Raw genomic sequence first — 22,309 nt, forward strand, 5'->3', positions numbered from 1 at the left:
AGGAGTACACGGCATACAAACCAGCAGAAAAAGATCAACAGCACATTGGCATTGATGTAGAGGATGATGACGATGGCGGCATAGTTGCAAAAGAAGCACTATGGACAGAGGAGGTGTTAAGATCATGTACACCGTGTAACCGTGCCAAAGCCACAAGGTGTCTAAGTGCGGAAGACGAGTGGGACAGTAGTGAAGTTATTAACAACACCGCCGTTACGCCATTAGTCCCCGGAGATCAAGAGTAGAGAGAGAGGAGCTAAGTAGCAGCCAGGTCAGAGCGGCGGAATCGCCGGTGACGAGGAGCGAACCAGAGAACGTCTAAGTCCTGAGGTTATAGTAGAGAGTACTTCAAGGCGGAGAGCCTGAAGACTTAGAGGAGCACAGAGTTAAGGAGGGAATCTAAGTCGATAATTAAACTGAGGAACTACAGTAGCGTACAGGCAGTATTTATATCTACAGAACGGCGCGGCGGTGCGGAGCGCCAGACTAACTACTAGGAGCTATACGAGTAGTACCTGCAGGGTAGAGTAAAAGACAATAAGGAGAGACTAGAACGAAAGAGTAAAAGACAATAATGAGAGACTAGAATGAAAGGGTATGTGTAGCGAGAAAGAACAATAGGGAGAGATTACAATAAGGAATGGATCTACGGAATCCCGAGCGGCGGAATGGAGGCCCGCGGCATGGACTTGACAGTATACCCCTCTTAGGCTTGAGCCCTCGAAAGCCATTAATACCAGGAGTTGGTTAGTCACCAGAGAAAATTTTTTAAAGGCCGTCAGCGTCGGGAATTTGGTCCATCAGTCAGCAGGAAAATTTTCAAAAGCCGTTGGTACCGGGAATTGGCGTTGGTCATCAGTGAAAATTTTTCGGTTCACCGTACACCAAACACAATTCGAAGGAAAATTTTTGCTGGTCCATGCGCAGTTTTGCCGTATAAAAGGCCCAGAGTTTTGCCGATAAGACCGAAGTTTCCCAAAAACTCCTAAGTCCACAATGTCCACTAGTCGCACTACCACCACTGTCACCTCGACCGCTGGTTCCTCAAGGTCGCGCCTTTTACCACAGCCTCCACCACCACCTTCCGACTCTGCCGCTCACGAGGAGGAAGACCTTGAGGACAAAGACGAAGACGATATCATCAGGAAGGCGCAGGCAAGGGTGGAGAAGGTGAGAGCGAGGAAGGCGGTGGAGGCCGCAAGAAGGAAGGCTGAGGAAGAGGCTGCAAGGGCGGCAGCGGAGAAAAAGAGAAAGGCGCAGGAGGCACAAGAACGGGCCAGACAGGCTCGACAACAAGAAGAGGAGGTCGTAGAGCGGAGGAGGTTGTTGGCCGCTGCGGCGACCGCTAGGAGTCAACGGGGGACCTCTCCCAGTGAGGTGTTGGTATCTCCGCGGCAGCCCGTGGTAGAGATTTGGAGGACAAAGAGCAAGGGCAAAGGAAAGGCAAGGGCAGAGGTAAGTAGCCTTTTGGCTATTATTGCGCTAGTGCTAACTTGGAAAATTCTTTAGCCAGTCGGCGGAGACCCGGACGATGGTGATGACGGCGACGACGACGACGATAAGCAGCCCTGCAGACGATGCAGGGTGAAGAAGATCTCTTGCCAGATGCAGGCTGGCAAGAGAAGTTCAATAATATGTAAACCCTGTCACGATGCCAAGGTCCGGTGCTCGTACTCCGGACAGCCGTCCATGGGGAAATGAGAAGGAGGTTCCAACCCCACCGGCGAATGTCTGGCTGTCCTTGAGAGCCAGATGGCTCAATTACTCGCTGATAATCGGCAGCTGCGCGATGACAACGTCAAGGCCAACTCGTACCACCGACACTTTAACCGCAAGTTGGATTGGTTAATTACGGATGCCGCAAGGAGAAGGAAGTCTCCACCCGAATTACCAGAGGCCGGACCATCGGGTGTGTCGAAGAAGAGGCGTAGGGTCGTGGATAGTGACCAGGAGGAGGAAAGGGAGATTGAAGGGGAAATGGAGAAGGACCGGGAAGAAGTGGAGGAAGGAGAGGAAGGGGCGCCGGCGCCGAAGAGGGCGAAGGCGGCACCCTCCGAGAAAGGGAAGGAGAAGGAGGTAGTGGAGTAATTGTATCACGGACATCGGACATCGGCCCTGCGGCCCTTCTTGTAAACTTCTTGTAGTCCTCTGCCTCCTGTACAATTTTTCTTCTTTTTTGCTTTTGTATATAAAAAAATGTTAACTCGATTTTGAAATCGGAAAGCAAGTGGGCCGCAAAGCGGCGTAAGAAATAATTAGTTTTTGAAGTTTAAGTAGCTTAAGTGTGATTGAAGAACAAGTAAAATAGTAACTAAGAAAACGAAATAAGCAATTTAAGAAAGAGAGGTAAACACTCAAGTTGCTATTATCATGTTTACCCTCTAAACACACAAAGTAAACTTCGGCAGAGCATGGCGAAAGTGCAGGAAGGAATAAATGTTTTTGTGATCAAGGTCCAGGTTTGTGAGGGTATCGGGCGTGGAACGCCGGTACAAGTTCGTCAGCGTGTAATTCATCAGCAGCAACCCAAGAGAACTCATCGTTGGTACCTTCATAACCGGCCCACCGAATGTAATAACGTAGAGGACAACGTTTGTACCTTCTGTCCAGCTTGGAGTCGAGGATTTCGGCAACGTTGTACTCCTCTTCACCATCAACTTCAATTGGAGGTGGAGGAGATTGAGTACGATTCGGAAAAGGGTTCGGTGTAACCGGCTCCAGCTGTGAGACGTGGAAGATCGGGTGAATGCGGCGAAGATAATCCGGAAGCTTGAGCTCGTAAGACAGAGTACCAGGTTGACTAATGACCTTGAAAGGACCAAGATATTTTTCTGAGAATTTTTCAGTAGGACGAGTAGAGCGAATGTGCTTAGCAAGAACAAATACTTCGGAGCCGATCGGGAACTCCGGGTGCGAGATTCTCTTTCTGTCAGCTTGTTCCTTGTAACGGGACTGAGCTAAGAGGATTTCCTCTCGAAGGAAAACGTGGAGTTCATCGAGGTTGACGACGAAGTCTCTAGCTAGATCAGACTTCATATCGACCTCGGGCCGAACGGTGATGTTAGGGTGGTATCCTTTGTTAGCGAAGAATGGAGTAATACCAGTGGAAGCATTGGGAGCGTTATTATAGGCGAACTCGGCGATCGGAAGTAGAGGCGACCAGTCATCTTGTTGGTAAGAACAATAGATCCTGATGTACTGCTCGAGAGTCTGATTGACACGCTCAGTCTGCCCATCGGCTTCCGGATGATATCCAGAGGTATAATGAAGTTCCATGGAGAGCGCTTTACCAAGAGCCCGGAAAAACGCCGAAACAAATTCGGAGCCACGATCGGAAGTAACATGATTAAGAACACCATGCTTAGAGAAGATGTGAATAACAAAAAGCTCAGCTAGTTGTTCGGAAGTAATGGTATCGTGAGTTGGAATAAATATAGCTTGCTTGGAAGATCGATCCACAACGACTAAGATAGCTGTGTAACCATTCGACATTGGCAGTTGCTCAATGAAGTCCATGGAGATGGAATCCCATGGTCGGACCGGAACCGGCAAAGGTTTCAACAAGCCGTAAGGCCGATGACGGCGGGGCTTATTGCGATCACAGATAGTGCACGAGGTAATGTAGTCACGAACAAAGTCTCTGACCTTGGGCCAGGTGTATTGACGACGTACAGCTTCTAGTGTGCGGTTTTGGCCAAAATGGCCTGAGAGTGGATGATCATGGAAATAACGAAGGACTTGAAGGCGAAGATTGCCGTGATTCGGAACATAAATACGGTCGTCAAGGCGTAGTAGCTTGTCACTACCTAAGCTCCAACGTTCATTGGAAGTATCTTTTGCAAGTTCCAAACCAACAACGGAGCTCGGATCGGCGGGAAGAGCGAGAATGATAGCCTGGTGTAGGGCTTCGATATCCATGATGATCGAGGCTCGTAAAACCGGGCCTTCCAGGAAGGTAGCTCGAAGAGACGCAGTGAGTTGTTCGTTAGTAAAGATAGGGCAAAAGTTATGAGGGTTCACTTGGGCGTAGCCGATATCCCCCTCTTTAGGGTAGACGTCCCAGCGTCTAGTTATCGAATCAGGTTTCTCGCCGAGTTTCCCCGGTCGGAAGCGAATGACCATATTAAATTGATGTAAAAATTCAGACCATCGGACCTGTCGGCGTGTGAGAACCTTGGTAGTAGAGAAATACTCAAGATTCTTGTGATCGGTGACGACGTCCACCGGATCACCCGAGCCTTCCAGATAATGACGCCAAGCTTTAAAGGCCTCGAAGATGGCCAGTAGCTCTTTGTCGTGGGTATCATAGTTGAGTTCTGCCGCGTGAAGCGTTCTGGAAAGGAAGGCTAGAGGATGAATTTCACCGTCAGCATATTGGATGGAAAGAATAGCCGCAATGGCATAGTCGGAAGTGTCGGTCTCCACGATAAGTGGGCGATTTGGCTCCCAATGGGCCAGTATCGGCGCAGAAGTGAAAGCAGTCTTGAGATTTTCGAAGGCCTCTTGACAGCTGCTGTCCCAGATTCAGGACGCGCCTTTTCAGGTAAGCCGAGTCATCAGCACAACAATATCACTATAATTGTAAATAAAACGACGATAGAAGTTTGCAAAACCCAGGAAGGACTGAATGTCCTTAACCTTCCTCGGAACCGCCCACTCTAGAACTGTCTGAACTTTCTCCTTGGACATAGTCAATCTGTCGGGAGAAAGAATATAACCCAAATACTCAACAGTATCCATATCAAATTCGCACTTCTCGGGGTTTGCGTAAAGCCGATGTTTCCGTAACCGCCGAAGAACTTCCTTGACGTGTTCTCGGTGTTCTTCTGGCGTATCAGAGTAGATTAGAATATCGTCAAGATAGACAAGAACACAGACATCGAGCATGTCAGAGAAGATGTCATTAACAAACCGCTGGAAAGCCGCAGGGGCGTTCGTAAGGCCGAACGGCATAACCTTCCATTCGTAAGAGCCGTAATGGGTCCGAAAGGTGGTCTTCCATTCATCACCTTCAGCGATTCTGACCAGATGATAAGCGTGAGCGAGATCCAATTTGGTGTATATTTTAGCTCTTTTCGGAGCGTCGAGAAGATCTGATATGAGTGGAAGTGGGTAATGATCCTTTTTGGTAATACAATTGAGTCCACGGAAATCGACGCAAAGGCGAAGTTTGCCGTCTTTCTTCGGGACAAAAAGGACCGGAGCACCGTGAGGAGAGGATGATGGGGTGATGGCACCAGTAGCCAGCTGTTTGTCAATAAAGTCTTTAAGGGCAACTAATTCCTTTTCAGACAAAGGATAAATACGGCCGAGAGGCGGCGAAGCGCCTTCTTCCAATTCAATCTTCAAGTCGTAGGGTCTGTGTTCAGGTAATGAATCTGCAGCAATCTCGTCAAAGACATCTGCAAACTCTGCGTACTCTTCTGGAATAGAAGGATGGAGTGGAGGGACAGTAGGAGTGGTTGAGGAGCGGTCGGCAGCACGGGCCGCGACCTCTGAGTGGATAGCACGAAGAAGAATGGGTTCCATACCAGCGTCCTTGCAAGCCCTATTAAAGACTGCAGCACTGACAAGTGCAATGTCGACCTCGGGAGTTTCCAGTTGAGCAGCGAATTGAGAGACCGTAGGGTAAGAATAGATGGGTTCAAAGGGGAATTTGGACGAAAGGGCTTGGCCCGTGAAGTCCGAGAGCGGGGACGAGAGCAAGAGCGAAGTGAGTCCCCGGGAGGGGTCTCCAGAATTGTCAGTGAAACCGACGGCAAAAGTTCCGGTAGCGGAATAGCGACCTTTGCAACAACAGGGTTGATAGCAGAAGGCACAGACGTCTGTGGAGAATCAAAGTGTGAAGTGTTATGGAACGTAATGTTTCGAGATGCCCAGTCAATCAATGGATTGTAGCGGGATAAGAAACTGTAACCTAATACTGCTTTACAAGATGAATCTAAATGAGTAACATAAAATGGTAATAGGAGCAGCTCGCCAGAAGGGAACCGAACGGCGATATCCGCCATGTCGGTAATGGGTTTAGAAGATAATGAACCATCAAAAAGGCGAAGATTAACAGGAGAGATTTTGGTCGTAGGAATGGAATTTTGAGAAACATAATGAGTATCGATGAAAGAGTCAGTAGAACCAGAATCAACAAGAGTAGGAAATTTAAGAAGAGCAGAGATGGGTTCGGCCGGCGCGGCTGAATCGGATAAAGGAAATTCAGTAGTTAATGATATTACAAGAGATCGTTCAATGGAAGAAAGAGCACACGCGTTGAGATATAACTCCCCAGGTGAGGTACGAACCTGATCAACGCAGCTCCTGTTTCGTACCGGGGAACAAGAGCTGCGGACTAGTTTTCCGATTCCTCTTCAACAACCTCAACGGTTGCTTCGGGGGTTTCTTCAACCTCGGCAGCACAGCCCTTCGATTCTCGGGCCTTTCGCTTGTTGCAGTCAGCGATCTGATGCTTACCACCGCAGAAGAGACAAAGGTTGTTCTTCATCCTTCTTTCCTTCTCGGAGGGAAGGACTTTCCCATCTGCACCAAGATGGTTGAACGCGGGGCGCTGACCGCCGGATTGGCCGGAATTCGAAGAGTTCTGGGGTTTACCATTATTGTTAGGCTTACCACCAGAGAAAGGTTTAGGCTTCGGCGTGAACGGCGCCGAAGAGCCAGATGGCTGAGAGTTGTTTTGCTGGTTAGTAGAACCAGTCTTAAAGTCCGAGGAACCCTTCTTCGGGTTCCAAGCAACAAAAGGCTTACCAGCCTCACGCTTCTTAGTTTCTTCGCGCTTCCAGTAACGGTTGTCAATACGAAGAACTTCCAGACGATAGGCGGCGAGCGTCGCCGGTTCGGGGCAAACACGCCATTTCATCCTTGATGCGCTCAGCTAAGCCTTGTTCATAAGCCCATTTCAGGGCAGCAGAATCCCAGTTGGTACTAGCAGCCAGGGTGTTGAACCGGATGTTATACTTCCGGATGTTCTCGGTTTCCTTCATCTTTAGGTTGCCGAGGGCATCTTCGGCCTCGCCTTGGGCGTCGTAAACGCCGAAATCGTCCTGTAGCTCCTTTACAAGAGCCGTGAAGGACGACGTCCAGGCCGGCAGCGAGTCGAGATCTGGGTCGAGAATATCCGGGACAAACCATTCTTTGGCTGACCCACTGAGATAGGAAAGAGTGTAGTTCACCTTCCGTTAGTCGGTGAAGTACTTTGGACGGTCATTAAAGACCAGGGCGAGATTGACGAAGAACGTCTTGAGTTTTCGGGGGTCCGAACCGTCGAATACCTCTGGCTCCTTGACCTTGCTCTTGGATTCAGAGCTGTCAGAAGGACGGCCGAGAGTGGCGAGGACGGTACCGAGGGTTTCAATGGAACCCTTGAATCCCGAGAGGAGCTCCAACATAGCACGTTGCTCGTTGGGGATGTCAGGAGAGATAGGAGAACAGGGTCCACCAGGACCACCAGGACCGCCGGGACCGCCGGGACCACCAGGACCACTGGGGTCACCAGGCTCACCACGCGGTAAACCGCCGGAATCGTCATCCAGATCGTCGTTGTTATTGTCGGCACCCGGATCGTCGGGGTCGACAGGAGGGTCTTGATCATCGTGATCACCAGCGTCCAGATTGAAGTGAGGAGGTGGGTCACGAGGAGATTCAGAAGCAGCATGACGTTGGGGTTGTTTCCCAGAACGGCGGGCGATGGCTTGGAGAATTGGAGAATCAATTCGAGTAGTTGAACAGCCCCGAGCCGGAGCGACCATGGGGGGTTGTCCACGGCGAGGGGTCAAGACTTGGACAGGTTGTCCATCACCAGTGTACAAGGTGCTGTACTCAAATTGTTGTTCTTCTTCCATGGCTTCAGGAAGAGTCGACGTAGTAGGAACTGTGGCTGGACCGAAACCGCGATTACGGCGACGTGGTTGACCGATGGCAGAGATAGAGTCGGAGAAAGGGGCAAATGATTGGGCTGTGGTGAAGAAAGTGTTTTCTTCGGAGTTAGCTCTAAATTGAGCTCGAGTTTTTGGAGGCATAAAAAATGATATGTCAGTACGATGTTAACGGATTGAGTTTAATTATACTGTTAAGATCATGTACACCGTGTAACCGTGCCAAAGCCACAAGGTGTCTAAGTGCGGAAGACGAGTGGGACAGTAGTGAAGTTATTAACAACACCGCCGTTACGCCATTAGTCCCCGGAGATCAAGAGTAGAGAGAGAGGAGCTAAGTAGCAGCCAGGTCAGAGCGGCGGAATCGCCGGTGACGAGGAGCGAACCAGAGAACGTCTAAGTCCTGAGGTTATAGTAGAGAGTACTTCAAGGCGGAGAGCCTGAAGACTTAGAGGAGCACAGAGTTAAGGAGGGAATCTAAGTCGATAATTAAACTGAGGAACTACAGTAGCGTACAGGCAGTATTTATATCTACAGAACGGCGCGGCGGTGCGGAGCGCCAGACTAACTACTAGGAGCTATACGAGTAGTACCTGCAGGGTAGAGTAAAAGACAATAAGGAGAGACTAGAACGAAAGAGTAAAAGACAATAATGAGAGACTAGAATGAAAGGGTATGTGTAGCGAGAAAGAACAATAGGGAGAGATTACAATAAGGAATGGATCTACGGAATCCCGAGCGGCGGAATGGAGGCCCGCGGCACGGACTTGACAGGAGGATATATTGGGGGCTCAGCATATGGAGAAAGGGCATGAAGAGTGGTTCAGAGTGACCACAATGGAACATGCATTCGATGCTGGGATCTTTCAAAGGCAGTATCAGTTTGACCCCTCAGTGCCATTGGCAAAGAGATGTACTGCACTGGACAAAGTGCAATATGAAGAGTGGGTGGATGTGCTAAAGGAATATGCAGTGAAAGACATGGTAGTTGTAAATGACAACATGGATGATATTGGCAGTGTCAGTGGCCATACTTCGTTGCCAGAAGTTGAACCAGTTACGGATACTCCATCCACAGGGGAGGGTGAACCGCGACTATGTGATATGCTGAATACGGAGCAAAAGTTGTTTCATGATATCATGGAAGACCATTTACATGTCACAATTCGCGGATTGAAACCAACACAGATGTTGATGATCCTTCAAGGACCGGGAAGCACGGGGAAAACCGTTGCAATTAATGCAGTAACGGAAACCTTCAAAACCATGGATCTTGAACCTCAACTAGCAAAGACCACTACTTTGGGTGTCGCGGCGACATTGATATCCAGTTGGACAGTCCATACCTGGGCAGGTCTGTCAATTGGAGGGCCGCAAGGTGAGAACTGGGTAGAAGGATCGGTGTACACTGCACAGGAAAGGGTGGCCAACATAGGACCAGTGGAGTACTTGATCATTAATAAGGTTTCGATGGCAACAAAAGATCTGTTGGCTAACCTTAGTGATATTGTCACACACATTCGTAGCAAGCTCAACAAACCTGGTGAAGGACTGTATTTTGGTGGAATAAATGTGATACTATGTGGGGATTTCCATCAATTCCCACCTGTGGCAAATGGTGAAGCAGCATTATACCATCCCAAGTGTACAGGTAAACATGCACAAAAAGGGCAAGAAATTTACAGTTGCTTCGACAAGGTTGTGACACTTCGACAGCAGATGAGGGTACGTGACAAATGATGGCAGGAATTACTGAATTGATTGAGGACGGGGTCTTGTACCAGAGAAGACATTGAAGTTCTTCATGGCCTGCGTCTCAACATACTAGACAACCCCAAACCAGACTTCCAAGGCCCAGAGTGGAGCAATGCAGTGTTGATTACACCGCATAATTTGGCAAGGAAAAGGTGGAATGCGAGTGCCATACATCAGCATTGTGCAGTAAATAAGACTTGGTTGTACTCCTGCCCAGCTAAAAACACAGCAAAAGGTTCCCCTTTGTTGACTAACCAGTGCATGAGCATAGCAAAGAAGACCATAAAACACACTGGTAATCTCACACATAGGGTTGAGGTCGCAATCAGCATGAAAGCAATGGTATTGCTGTGTTCTTTTGTCCCAGTGGAAAGACAAATGTGAAGATAGAAAGCATTGAAGATGGCCTTCTTCCAATCATACCAACTGAAGCGTCATTCACTATCGTTTTGCCGGACAGGTCAAGAAGAACGGTAAACCAAAGACAAGTAGCTTTGACACTGGGCTATGCATTCACTGACTACAAAGGGCAGGGCCAGACACTGGAGTACATCATTGTGGACTTGGAGAAACCGTGCAGAGGTCCAGATATCAATCCGTTCAGCGCATATGTCGCACTATGGCATAGTCGTGGTTGTGGCACAATAAGGTTACTGCATGGGTTTGAGGAGAAACACTTTGTAATGCATCCATTGGCGTCCCTGAGGGAGGAAGATGAGCAGCTTGATTTCAACACTGTGCACACAGAAAGGTGGTAGAATGAAGGTTGGAGGTACATGAAGTAGTTGTAAGTAGAAATTTGGTAATCATTGAAAAGAAGAACCTAACATGTGATTACAATGACAGCAAATGACAAAGTAAAATTGTAGAAATGTCCGAAGTGTTGTACAGAGTCTTGTAAACAATACATGATGAACAGATTGAAAGTAGCTCCCTGGATGAATTCGGACTACATGATGGATGGCGATGATTCACGTAGTCAGGCTTCTACGCTTTATTGAGCAGTGCACCATGGAAGACAGACGGTAGAAAGAGTGGGCTCTGAGTGGGGTATAATACGACAGCAGATTGTTTCCTGTAATTCCCACGATGTTTTGATCAAAATTGTGATCAATGGCCCGATAAGTAAACACCCCCTGTTAATGATGTATCCAAAACCTTTACAATGAACGCAGAATCTGTAAATCAGACTGTTTTCAATTTTGCTGCTAGACAAGGTCAGGCACTCCCACCACTGCAGAATATCAGAGCTGCTGAAACGCAGTGGATGTCCTTTGGAAAATGTGATACTGTGCGCAGGAAGCAGAGGATTTGAACACTGGTTTGAGGAAGGAAGTACAACTGAACCAGATAAAGGATGTGGTGTTACTGAACATATTTGAAAAGCATACAACTACACCTCAGTAACGTTGTCATACCATACCACGTTAATTCCAGGACGTTAACAAAGGTGAGTACTAACATCAAGTACATGTGCATGCAATTAACGCCGGTTCTGCCAAAGCACGCACGCAGCCGAACAAGAAGCAACAACATGTAAAAGACTTGCTGAAGGCAAGTGTACGATCATACCTCACAGGGGAACCTGAGAAACAGCTGTTAGTACTAATCCATGAACCCTCGGGAATGGGCAAAACAATGGTTATTCAAGCAATTGCGACGTTATTCAAAGATATGAAGTATTTGCAGCACTTTTTGGTTGCTTTTCCCACCGAGATTTCCACAAAAGACATCGGATGAACACACCTCACTCTCTCGGCAGTCAAGAAGGACTTGTTCAAGAAAAAGAGATACATCATCATTGACAATTGTTCAGTGTTGTCTGTGGAGGACTTGGGCGAGGGATCGATCCATCAATATAACCCTACAGTCCCTTCACAGTGAGTAAAATTTTAAGCTGTAGTTTCCATGATGCTAGATTCATCCCTGCAAACTGTTGTTCTACAGGAAGAACATACATGAATGGTATGCTTGATAACATAGGTAATTTGTTGATGTGTAGATTAAGTGTGTGTGTTTACAGTATGTTCTGTGTGCTCAATGTGAGTTGTTTACTTGCTGTATTCTCTTGTGACTGATTTAGCAGCTATGGGGCCCATAACCTAAAAGCCAGAGAATGAATGTAAGGACTCAGTTGTATAGCAAGGTGAGTGAAACAACTATATTAGAGTCTCTTAGTACCCTACAGCCCAAGAACAAATGTAAGAACTATGAGAGACATGTAAGTAAGAATAATGAAGTAAGTAAATAGAAAAGATATACCTCACTTATACAACGAGGTGGGTGAAACAAATGAGGTATTCTATGATAATACAAGACATAAGTAATGAACTGGATGGCATATAGGAGTCAAAGATAAGGTAGTGGTCAACACGGAAAAGGAAATGGGTGGGTATTGGCATACTGTGCATCAAGGCACATGGGTCAACTCCAACAAAATAATAGGGGTTGCATACTTTATGACAAGCTGTTCCAATGTCTGTTCCCCAGCCACTGGATAATGCCCTTCTGAAGTTCCCACTTTGTTAGAGGTTTCATCCCCAAATGACTGTTTTAGAACAGAGTCGAGGAGAAGTCATTGACCAGCTACTACCATAATGGCAACTGAACTGGTGGTTTGATTGAATTTGTGGGCATGTGTTGTGTTTCCATTAGATGAAGCACTTTTTTGTATGTTGGTTTCAGCTTTGGAAGTAGAAGGTCATTTTGTTGACATTATGGACATTTTGTCACAACAAGTCTATTTGTTAATGGGAGAGCTTGGTATAATGCAACACCTGGGTCAGAATTGGTCTTATTGGTAGAGGTGGTATAGATAGTCTACATTGTAGAGTGCTAGGAGCAAGGTGAAGCTGAAAAGGAGCTATGGGAACTGTGACAAATAACTGCAATGACTTACTAAAAGCAGGAGAATGTGAAGTGTAACCCTTAAGGTAATTTCTGGAACTTCCAGAGAGATCCCTAAGACAACAGCCAGCGTGGGTTAATAGACTTGTGAGCTGGTAAGCATTGAGCAGATTGAGTGCTATGAATCGTTCAAACATCAACATAGGATCATTAGAGTTACTAGGAAACAGGAGTTGTAGGAGTAGGAGCTCCTAATGGGAAATAAAAGCCTGGAAAGGAGATTCCGGAACAAGAGGCAGTTGTGGTTGGTGTTTCCAAATAGTGGAGGTGGTAATGGAAAAGCAATATGTGGTTAGAAGTCATGTAGAACTTCAACATCACTTAGAATTAATGTCTCAATATTTGTGGAGCAAGTAGGGAGCTTAAGGCAGGTGTAAAGAAAATTAGCTTCAAACAACGGACATTTGCAGAGGTTGGGTAATTACTTAAGATACTTGAACATAGTGTAAAAGAATATATTGTATCATGTAGATGATTGTAGAGGCAAGAAACAAACAGTAGAGGAAAGTCCTTATAGTTAGCAAGTACAAAGGGACAGGGACTGGACCTATGTTAAAGGGTGAGTGATCAAAATATACCATGCTGACATTTAGGACACTACCAGACTGCTCAAATAGCTACAGGGTACTTAACAAAGGAAAATTGATAATCTGATGCATGTAAAGTCAGCAATTAAGACTAGTTACTAATGGGAATAGGATGTTTCATGTAGTTGCAAAGGTCCCTAGTCCTTAAGGTGACAGTGACACTGGCATCTTAGAAGCTGTTGTGAGTATTGAACAATAGAATGAGGTATGAGAAGGTAGTGTAAAGGATTCTTGGGGCATGGAAAGGCAATGGAGGTTTCTCACAAGCTTGATAGAAGCGGGAAATGGGTCAGGGTGTGACACAAGCCAACTACAGTGTTAATGACAAACAGACCAAAGACTTATCAGTTTGAAGGTCAACACAAAGAGTGTCTAAGGTAATGAGCCTTACAAACAGCAAGGCTATAGCACTGATCATAGTTGATAGTGAAACTGAAGAACTAATGTACAGCACAGGAGTATTTATACTAACTAATTGACATATGAGGACAGAGTGATATACTAATTACTAGTGTTTATACATTTACTGCCTTCAATGTGCAGAATAAGACAACAGATATACACTAATCAACAATGTAAGTGTAATCAGAAAAAAACAACAATACAATGATTACAATCAACTGCAAATCTTGGAAAGCCAAGCATGGAGCCATGGTATTGACAACTACACTTCACTTAGTTCCTCTGTCTCATGTTTCACTTTGCTATCCGATTTAGTCACTCCACCTCTGTCACTTTGTGACAACATCATTTCTCAACATCAGTTTTTAATTAATGCAGTCATTACATAATGTAGCCTGCTTCTGCCTCATTAAATCTACTGCACAAACAAGCAGTGATTCTTATTGTACAAATTTTTGATCATTATTGCATATGCACACTTATATAATACTTCTATTGTCCTCTTTATAAATAGTGGTATTTATCCTTCTTCATTGCAGAACCTTTAGGTGAGACTCCTTACAAAAATGTTTTGTTTGATTTTGTTGGAGGTGAGTTGGCCTTATCACACTTCCCACGGAACCATATATATCAATATGGAATCTGCGAAATGATTCATGCTTATTATCACAGAACATTTTCCATTAGTGAGAGCACTCATTGTAGCCTGCTCTCATTACTTTTGGTAATGGTATCTGCTCTCAACCCTTAGCCAAATATCCATGTTTTACAGATGAGTTATGGATGGGTTACCTAGTTCATTTTCCTGCAAATAGACTTGTCATAATGGTTGAATTATAGCTATTCCCTCCAAATTCAATACTTACTCTAAGGGTAAGCTTTCAGATGCTCTACTGAAGCCTGATACTTATTCTTAGAAGATGCACTAGTTCATCGAAATGGTGGTTGCCCACCACTTTCATGAAGTGTTTGGCACCTGCTGCTTGCAGCCTTTTCCCCAATCATGACCATTGTATATGCTACATGTAATAATACTATTGAGTAACATATTGGTTTGCCCCTTCCCACTTGCAAATTTACCATCCAGTCATATTATCACATATATCTATTCAGATACTGCTTTCCATTGGCTAAAATTGTTGTTTGCATGCGTCAGATGCTGTATTTGCTTCATGTATGACTTACTTTATTCTTTCTAACCAATCAATGAGTTTACTTCCATTACTCTGCCAATCTCGATCACCAGTGAGGGCACAAATTTGAATATAACTTTCAACAAAGTTATTCACTGTGATATTTGGTATCAAAGGACGCAGATAATTTGTTTTCCTCCGGCAAGTAGGACAAGTTTCAGCGCCCTATCAATTTCAAACAACAATAAATGAATAAGAATGGAATTTTGTATATAACTTACTTGATCAAATAACCATTGATCGGCACATGGACCACAAATTGTGTGGCCACATGGATTGAGTAACTGAGCTGAGATACTGTAGCACATATCAAAATATTGTTCAATCAAAAACTAACAATACTTTCAATATGTCTTGGCAACTGAATATGTTTAGAATGATAATGAATATTTGCAATATATACAGCTATGAAGGAAACTTACATTGGACATATTAAATCTGCATCATATAAATTAGTCAAACTTGAACAATTGTTATGGTCGGCATTGTTGTTGTTGACAGTAGTAGTGGTCATGTCACTGGAGGCAAATGCAGTTAAGTACAAATCTGGATATGTGTTTGTAACATCTGAACAGTATAATTAGTAATGTAAATGGATTGATATTACCTGACATACCAGAATCAGTAAGGCTTGTTGAATCATCAGACAATGACTTTATTTCAGAGTTTGTTGCATTTCTTAGGACTTGCAAGTGCTGAACATCAATATCATGATTATTTCCGGTAACATTGTTATCATCAGAAATAGATGTCAGTTCTTGACTTGAATTCGTTGCCACATTTCCAGCTAATTAACATATCAAGTAAATTTTCACAAACATGTTATAATTAATTGCCAACACTTACATGTTCGCTCAAATGACTGTGGCAATAGCAAATATCCTGTTTCATTTCTTGATGAGACTGTGTATTGTATTTATTATGTGAATGAGAAACATAGATGATATTTTTAGCCTTACCTTGCATTGACTGTATAGATCCTTCATAATCATAACCAACCGCAAGGTGAGGATTTTCTTCCATGAGGAGGCTGCAAAAGATTGTAAGATAAGTATTTGGGCAGGTCTTATATCATATGCATAAACATATGTTATGTATATTTAGATAGATTCACTTTAAATCGAGATTACATGTTTGAATTAATCTTTATATGTAATGAAAGTCGGCAGATTCATTTAGTTCTTAATATGGTCTATACTACGTTACTACCATATTCTAATTCAACCAACCGTATATTATCATACTCCTGCTTGTCCTGTTTTATTTCAGTTGACGTATCGATTTTCCATGATGAATACAAGCTTTTGTAAGCCTTTGAGGCTCTTCGCTCACAAATTAATGAGTTACCAACCGTTAGTTCTGGTCATTTCGAAGTGGGAAAACCAACGCACCACTGATTAATTAATATTTATCCAAATTTATCCTCATCATATCGGGATCAATGTGTTGATCTAGTCATGCCTCCTTCTATTTCCTCGATAGCACTTGTCAATATTGACAAGCTCAACGAAGTATGGGAAGCCAATCAACGCCTTCCAACGCTATCGTCACGTCGTGGATCGTATATCACAAGGAAGCTATACCTTACCACCGTCAATGAGTAATGACGGGCTAAACAGAGGCAAGTACGCATCAGGGACTCGATTTATCTTGCTAAAAGTCCCACTGATCTGTCGGTAATCCTTCAGACACTGTATCAACGATATATGCAATCACACCCACAATGAAGCTAATTCTAGTTATCTAAGTTCTTTCTTCGAACGAAACCACATCCCTAGGGTCCGGATCGAGAATGCTGTTAGCAAAGGTCGTTTTTGACATTCAGTTCTTGCAGTAGACATTGCCACTGGTTTTGGTTAGTGTGTCGGACACTGATGCAGCTTCGAATGACTTGGTCTAAGCGCCGGTGCCGTCCACCATTAATTGCACATTATCAACATTTTAACGCGCACACGTTCGAGCGGTGTTAGATAGAAGGTATGAAACCAATCATTTTGATATCTATGAGCCCTCCCTTTGCGCCTCCATTCATACGTGACTCAACGTTGGATATTATCATAGGCCATCGTAGAGTCACTTACGCGCCTTCTCAATGAGCGCCTGCATGCATATTTCCGACAAGAAGGATGCCATATGAAGAGATTCATTGTTAGAAGCGTTCTGAACAAAACGTACTCTGAACTGAGCTACGATATTGTCTAGACAACAACGTAGTCTAATCGAGATTGGTTGAACAGTCCTCGACTGAAAGCATTCGCGAGAGCTTTGAACCCTCCTTCCTGTACTTGGAAAAGAAAAAAATCATGATGATCCGCCAGATGTTCATTATTCCTCCGTATCTCTCGTATACAGCGTATGTCCGAGCGCAGTCAGGGCATCTGGTCTCGTTGTCGGGTAGGCAGCTGAAATAAAAGATATCAGCGAGAATCAAGGAGGACACGCGGGAACACACCTTTGATGATAGATGTGGTTACACATAAAATGAATACTGCGCAGATCCAGTTGCCCACCACAAGCAGAGCAACGAGTAACATGAAAAACCCTCGGCTGCTCTGAATCAAAAAGCTGCTGAACTTGATTGAACTTTGCGACTGTTTCCATTCTGTACGAGCTAACCCGTTCCCATTCCTACAGCAGTAATCTATACATCAGTGACCTGGTCATGTACATGATAGAAAGAGGAAACTGACAGCTTATATCTCACCCCGCTCCCGACTTATGCGGTCGATGAACCATTCCTTGAACAGACCAACACTTGCGAACTCGTTGCGACTCAACACTTCTACAATGCCGAACGGTGGCAATGCTGTAGTATCTCTTTCACGTCGTCCATGTGGCGAAAAAAAGAGCACTGGGGATGAAATCAAAAAATCGAAGTACTAGGGTATAAAGATGTGGATGCTTTGGACCGTATAGCTGAAGATGCTTCAGTACTTACGTGGCACGCTCTTTGTTACGTTCCATCCAGATCCGCAAAACGTCTTCGGACATTCCCATATCTCTCAAAGAAGGACTAAACCCTTGATATATTCTCGGCTCAAGCATTAAAAAAAGGGCATGCGTGGTATCGTAGAGCATTGTTTCACTGCGAAAGACTCGGAGGGCTTTCTCCTTCAAAACTACCTCATCCTGAGGCACTGAAGATCCGAGAGAAGAGGATATTCCTGGAAGGGTGAGGTAAAATTCCAGTAATGTATTCCAAACAGCTACTTGATTGTGCCGATCTTCCTCATCGTCGATGTCAGGCGTCGTGCTCAACCGGCTTGGATCAGACATTTCCTTTTGAAAATTCTCACTGACACTGTCCTCATCTTCTCAACGCAACAGTTTCCAAAAAAACCACAAATGTGCCATGTGGTCTACAAAGTGCGCAAAGTATAAGCGCGGACTTGGCCGTTTCGATAGTGTCAAATTAGGTAGACGCGCAGACGTCAGTGCGATACCTAATATCATCGATAAAGTAGTGGGAGAAGACGAGATACCTCGTGGAGTGCCTGAGGCACCATCGCTATTCAAGCTGCCGCTACGTCTTGTGTATCTCCGACTCGTACGGTTTTGACTGACAAGGCAGCAACAGTGACATTCTCTGATGCATGCCTTGCAATGGAATTGCGATGGAGAGTAAGAAACGAAAGGTAGGAAGCACCGCCAAGTGCGGACTTCGACACAGCACTAATTCAATGAGCAGTTCTATAGCTTCTTGCGGAAGGTTACTCCGTACAGCTCTACCATAGCGGGCCAAGCTCCCTTCAGCCTAAACAAAAATGGCCATGCACGAATGATAATGGATAACCAACTGAAGGAGTAGTGCAACATACATCATCCATTACCAACTTCCTAAGATAAAGCAATGCCTCCGAATATTTGCCAGCGTCTTCTATTTGTATGCTCAAGTAATCTTCGTGACGCTCGTACTTCTTAGCAAGATAGCCAGCGTGCTCGAAGTAACCGGCTTGCCTACAGAAACATATCGCATTATCGAGTTTGAAAGGCAGTTCATCTGAGGCAATCGATTCCTCTCTCTTGAATACTTTGATTCGGTCTTGATGAAGCTATCCAGTTTCGACACATCCTTTAATTTTGTGTAAGTGTTCAGCAGAAGAGTGGTCTGAACTGAGTTGGCAAGACCTTGAGTGTGAAGTTCTTGCAGGTATGTTACCAGATTGTATATCCGTTGGGAATCCAGGAACTAGATGTCCCCCCTTAGTAAAATACAGCAGACCTTCCAAAACATGCTACCTTCCTTATCACGTACCTAGGTTGAACCCAACCTAGTGTCTTCACGTACTGGGTCATTGCACCATCGTAGTCATTCTTGGAAGGATACAGATGGTCACCATACTGTCGGTGAATATCCTCGACATGGCTATCATCAACATTCTTTGTCTTAGCAAGGTTCAAGGCGAGACCGTATAACGACCTTTTGTACAGCATATCCAGTTTGGCCGAAGTAGATTTCTCGATAAGATGGGTCAGCTAGAAAGATATAATCAGTGAAGCAGGACTACATGACTTTGCAGCATAGGTACTTCTCCGTTGTTGCACAAAATGTACACATCACCTCAAGGTGCGCTAAAAATCTTACGAACGCCTTGTGAGAAGGTTCCACTGTACGCAACGAATTTATTGGCGTGATCGAACACAGTGACCTGTCCAGATACAGTCAATAAATGGACGTATCGAATGATGCACAACGAACCTTGCTAATCTCGGATATATCGTCACCAGTGGCGCGAATGAAATTGCAGACGGTAGTAGAGGCAGCAAAAGCAGAGGCTACAAATGGAGGGGAAATAATGACAAGGTACGAGGAGTGTACGTGGATAGCGGATTTATTGCCTTCATAATCGAATGCGTTTCCCCTGCCTTCAATAGCACACATATATATGGCTTCGTCGCGTGCAACGATCATATTCGACTCGTTCATCACCGCACAGCCTAGTCCAGCGCCGATTTCGTCTACCACCATGACGGCAGAACTGCCAGTGCCGCGTCCAGTAGCTTGGTGAACAAGAACATGATTGGTCGTCACGATGAACAGGTAAAGATTGGAGTCAGTCTGGTCTGTCCGCTCTCTCGAGTACCTGAGGGCTGCGTCCGGAGCATGACTCAAGGAACGCAAAATGGGTTCACGGAAGCCTAGTTCACTGATAGATTCAGTGGGTGACTCATGTATCGTTCGTGGTTTGGGGACAATAGTCAACGATGCAGAGGACGCCAATGGTTAATCTAGATGTCGACATAAGAGGACTGTGCCGGTGCCAAAGCCTATGACCAAGCCGGAAAGATTTGCAGAGAGTGCAACCGTGGACACCTAAATACCGTCTTCCTTGATACTAAACAAGGCCTCGAGGAACTCCCGTTCAGCGGCAATAGCTTGATGAACCCATGCAAGCATGTCGCCGATATACCTCAGAGGATCGTGTGCATGGAGCTCAATAGGTCGAGGGAGACCAGAAGGTCCGCCACGCGTAAGGGCAGTGAGGAAGGAAGATGTCAGTGTTGTTTGACGGGTGAGTAAGAGCGCAGCCAGTGATTCACTGGACGAAGATTGTCAGACAAAGAAGAACAGAAATCCGTGACAAGAACGTACTTGAGGAGTTCAGGCCTCTTTCGTAGGCGACGGACGCCCTCCCGCATGATCGTGCTCACTTCAAGCTGAGAATCGCGTCCAACCTGACGAAACTCGTAGGAACACCAACGAAATATTTTCTCGTAGCCTTGTTCAAGTTGAGAGGCGGTAGATGCCATAATGTCTTTCCTGGCCGGAGATACTAGGTATTATGATCAGTTATCTCAATTGAGATTGTTTGTCGAGCTTACCCAGCTCTCGTTGGACCATCTTCGCCGGCCATTAACAGACGACAATCTTCTCGGATCTGTTCCGTCTTGTCCATAGCTTGAAAAAATCGCTTGCCCACTGGTACATCTCTAGATGTCAACGCCTCCGTTTCCTCCTCCGTGAGTGTAAATCGTGAAAGGAACAAGGAGACAATTGACTTCCGGTCCTCAACTTCTTGCCTTTCTTGCGCTCAGTATGTAGAGGACTTCGGAGGAGACAAAAAAGACGCACCTCTCTTCACGTAGATTACCTGCTCGTTCAAGAAGGGATTTGCTCGCTTCATTTGAAAGTTGGAGTTGCTTCTCGGCTTCGTCACAGCTTGTATGCATTGCCGAAACGTGTTTTTGAAGGGCAACCAGTCTGAATAGGACATTGGGTAGATGAATAACGATACTGCGATCGGGAAGTGAGTACACACCTCATCAACTTCACTCAAGATTTTCAGAAAATGTCGACTGCCTTCAGCCAGCCTGAGCTCCATATCCCGCTTCAGATTTTTCCTTGCCCTTGCAGCTGCTTCCCCTGGCGTGTTTTCTACTAATTTTGAGGTTCCAATCGATGATTGAGCGCGTTCTTCTTCATCGTCGTCTTCGTCTTCTCCATCTTCGAGCAACGCGCCATCAAAATGTGCATTGCTCTTGGGAGTTTCCTTCACCTTCGAGCTGGCATCTACGGTGGAGCCAGATGAGCTGCTATTGACATAGAGTTCTGAAAGTGTCTGCAACGCTTCCCGAGTAGCTTCATCGTCGAAATTGGTACCAAGAACTTTGTATAATCGTAAAGAGACGGGGTTTCGAGCTTGGGAGGTCCACGAGGTAGAACTCTTTCGCTGTGAGGATATCGAGGATGAAGAATCAGAGTACGGTATTGGTCCAGACATAAGTCTGACTGCCAATCGTAAGGGTCAAGTTCTATAGAAACATATATTACTCACTGGACGTGGTCTATTGCTAGGTTGAACTTTAACTGAGCGCAGAAGAAGGGGTGCGGTTGTTCGTCTGTCTTTCTTTCCAATGTCCCATATCTTTATGAGTGGTGACTGTGCTGTGTTCTCCTCCTAGCCGATCGTGGATATGATTGCGGGCAATACATGCAATGGGATTCGTACTCCAAGTGTAACCAGAATGCCTTTTTTCTCCACCATGTGTGTGACCTTTCCTCCTACATGAGCTAGCCAGCTGCTTATAGATTCGAAGTCGATGTCCAAAAGGTGAATTGAGCCATAGATATCGGCTACAAGGATTCCTGGGAGGATGAAGTGATTGTTGAAATTTCGAGAGTAGCCTGCATAGTCACCGGATCAGCCTCTGAGTAAAAGAAATTAACCTCGCGCACCTTGAATATTTCTGGAGTTTTATTTGCATCATGTATATCTTTCACCGGAATGGAATCGAAAAATGAAAACTGACGCCACTTTTTAAGGTCAAAGAATCAGTCGAATTACCCACAATTGCACGTAGGGTAGGACATGGAATAACCTAGAGAAACGGTGAAAGTATAACTCACAGCAGGCGCTGACGCACTATTATTACCAGCTGAAACGTTTGAAGCCGTAGAACCACACATCAAGCCAAAGTCAAAGCTAGACGTTCTACTACTCGATATCTTGACACTTGATACCCAGTAGTAGTAGAAGATAATCGGAGCCTGATTGTACCGAAATACTTGACTGGCGCTCATGTTATCATGTGATCTCTACTGTCACGGTGAGTCCCGAACACTCTTCTGGTCCAACTCTCA

At 45.3% G+C, this 22,309-nt stretch overlaps 3 protein-coding genes across 3 annotated transcripts; 1 reads left to right on the forward strand and 2 right to left on the reverse strand.

Annotated features, from left to right (window-relative positions):
• Positions 1-9,323: 9,323 nt before the first annotated feature.
• Positions 9,324-9,824, forward strand: C8R40DRAFT_1019625 (uncharacterized protein; the record flags this gene model as incomplete). Its single annotated transcript, XM_046222980.1, has 2 exons — positions 9,324-9,612; positions 9,670-9,824. Coding segments are annotated over 2 exons (444 nt in total), but the record flags the coding sequence as incomplete, so codon positions are not given.
• Positions 9,825-14,715: 4,891 nt separating this feature from the next.
• On the reverse strand, positions 14,716-15,035 carry C8R40DRAFT_1052900 (uncharacterized protein; the record flags this gene model as incomplete). The annotated part of the gene is made up of 2 exons (XM_046224791.1): positions 14,716-14,892; positions 14,949-15,035. 2 exons carry the CDS (start codon positions 15,033-15,035, stop codon positions 14,716-14,718), a joined length of 264 nt encoding a protein of 87 aa, XP_046083432.1.
• A 1,890-nt stretch (positions 15,036-16,925) lies between these two features.
• On the reverse strand, positions 16,926-22,249 carry C8R40DRAFT_1162231 (uncharacterized protein; the record flags this gene model as incomplete). Its single annotated transcript, XM_046230223.1, has 18 exons — positions 16,926-17,058; positions 17,180-17,318; positions 17,432-17,544; positions 17,666-17,989; positions 18,068-18,250; positions 18,292-18,313; positions 18,388-18,481; positions 18,546-18,749; positions 18,797-18,916; positions 18,967-19,203; positions 19,236-19,288; positions 19,313-19,376; positions 19,427-19,791; positions 19,837-19,894; positions 19,979-20,041; positions 21,504-21,626; positions 21,678-21,814; positions 22,093-22,249. The coding sequence occupies 18 exons, from the start codon at positions 22,247-22,249 to the stop codon at positions 16,926-16,928; spliced, it is 2,589 nt and encodes an 862-aa protein (XP_046083433.1).
• Positions 22,250-22,309: the final 60 nt, after the last annotated feature.

The sequence above is a fragment of the Lentinula edodes genome (assembly GCF_021015755.1).
Source record: "Lentinula edodes strain Le(Bin) 0899 ss11 chromosome Unknown C8R40scaffold_32, whole genome shotgun sequence".
Taxonomy (NCBI): domain Eukaryota; kingdom Fungi; phylum Basidiomycota; class Agaricomycetes; order Agaricales; family Omphalotaceae; genus Lentinula; species Lentinula edodes.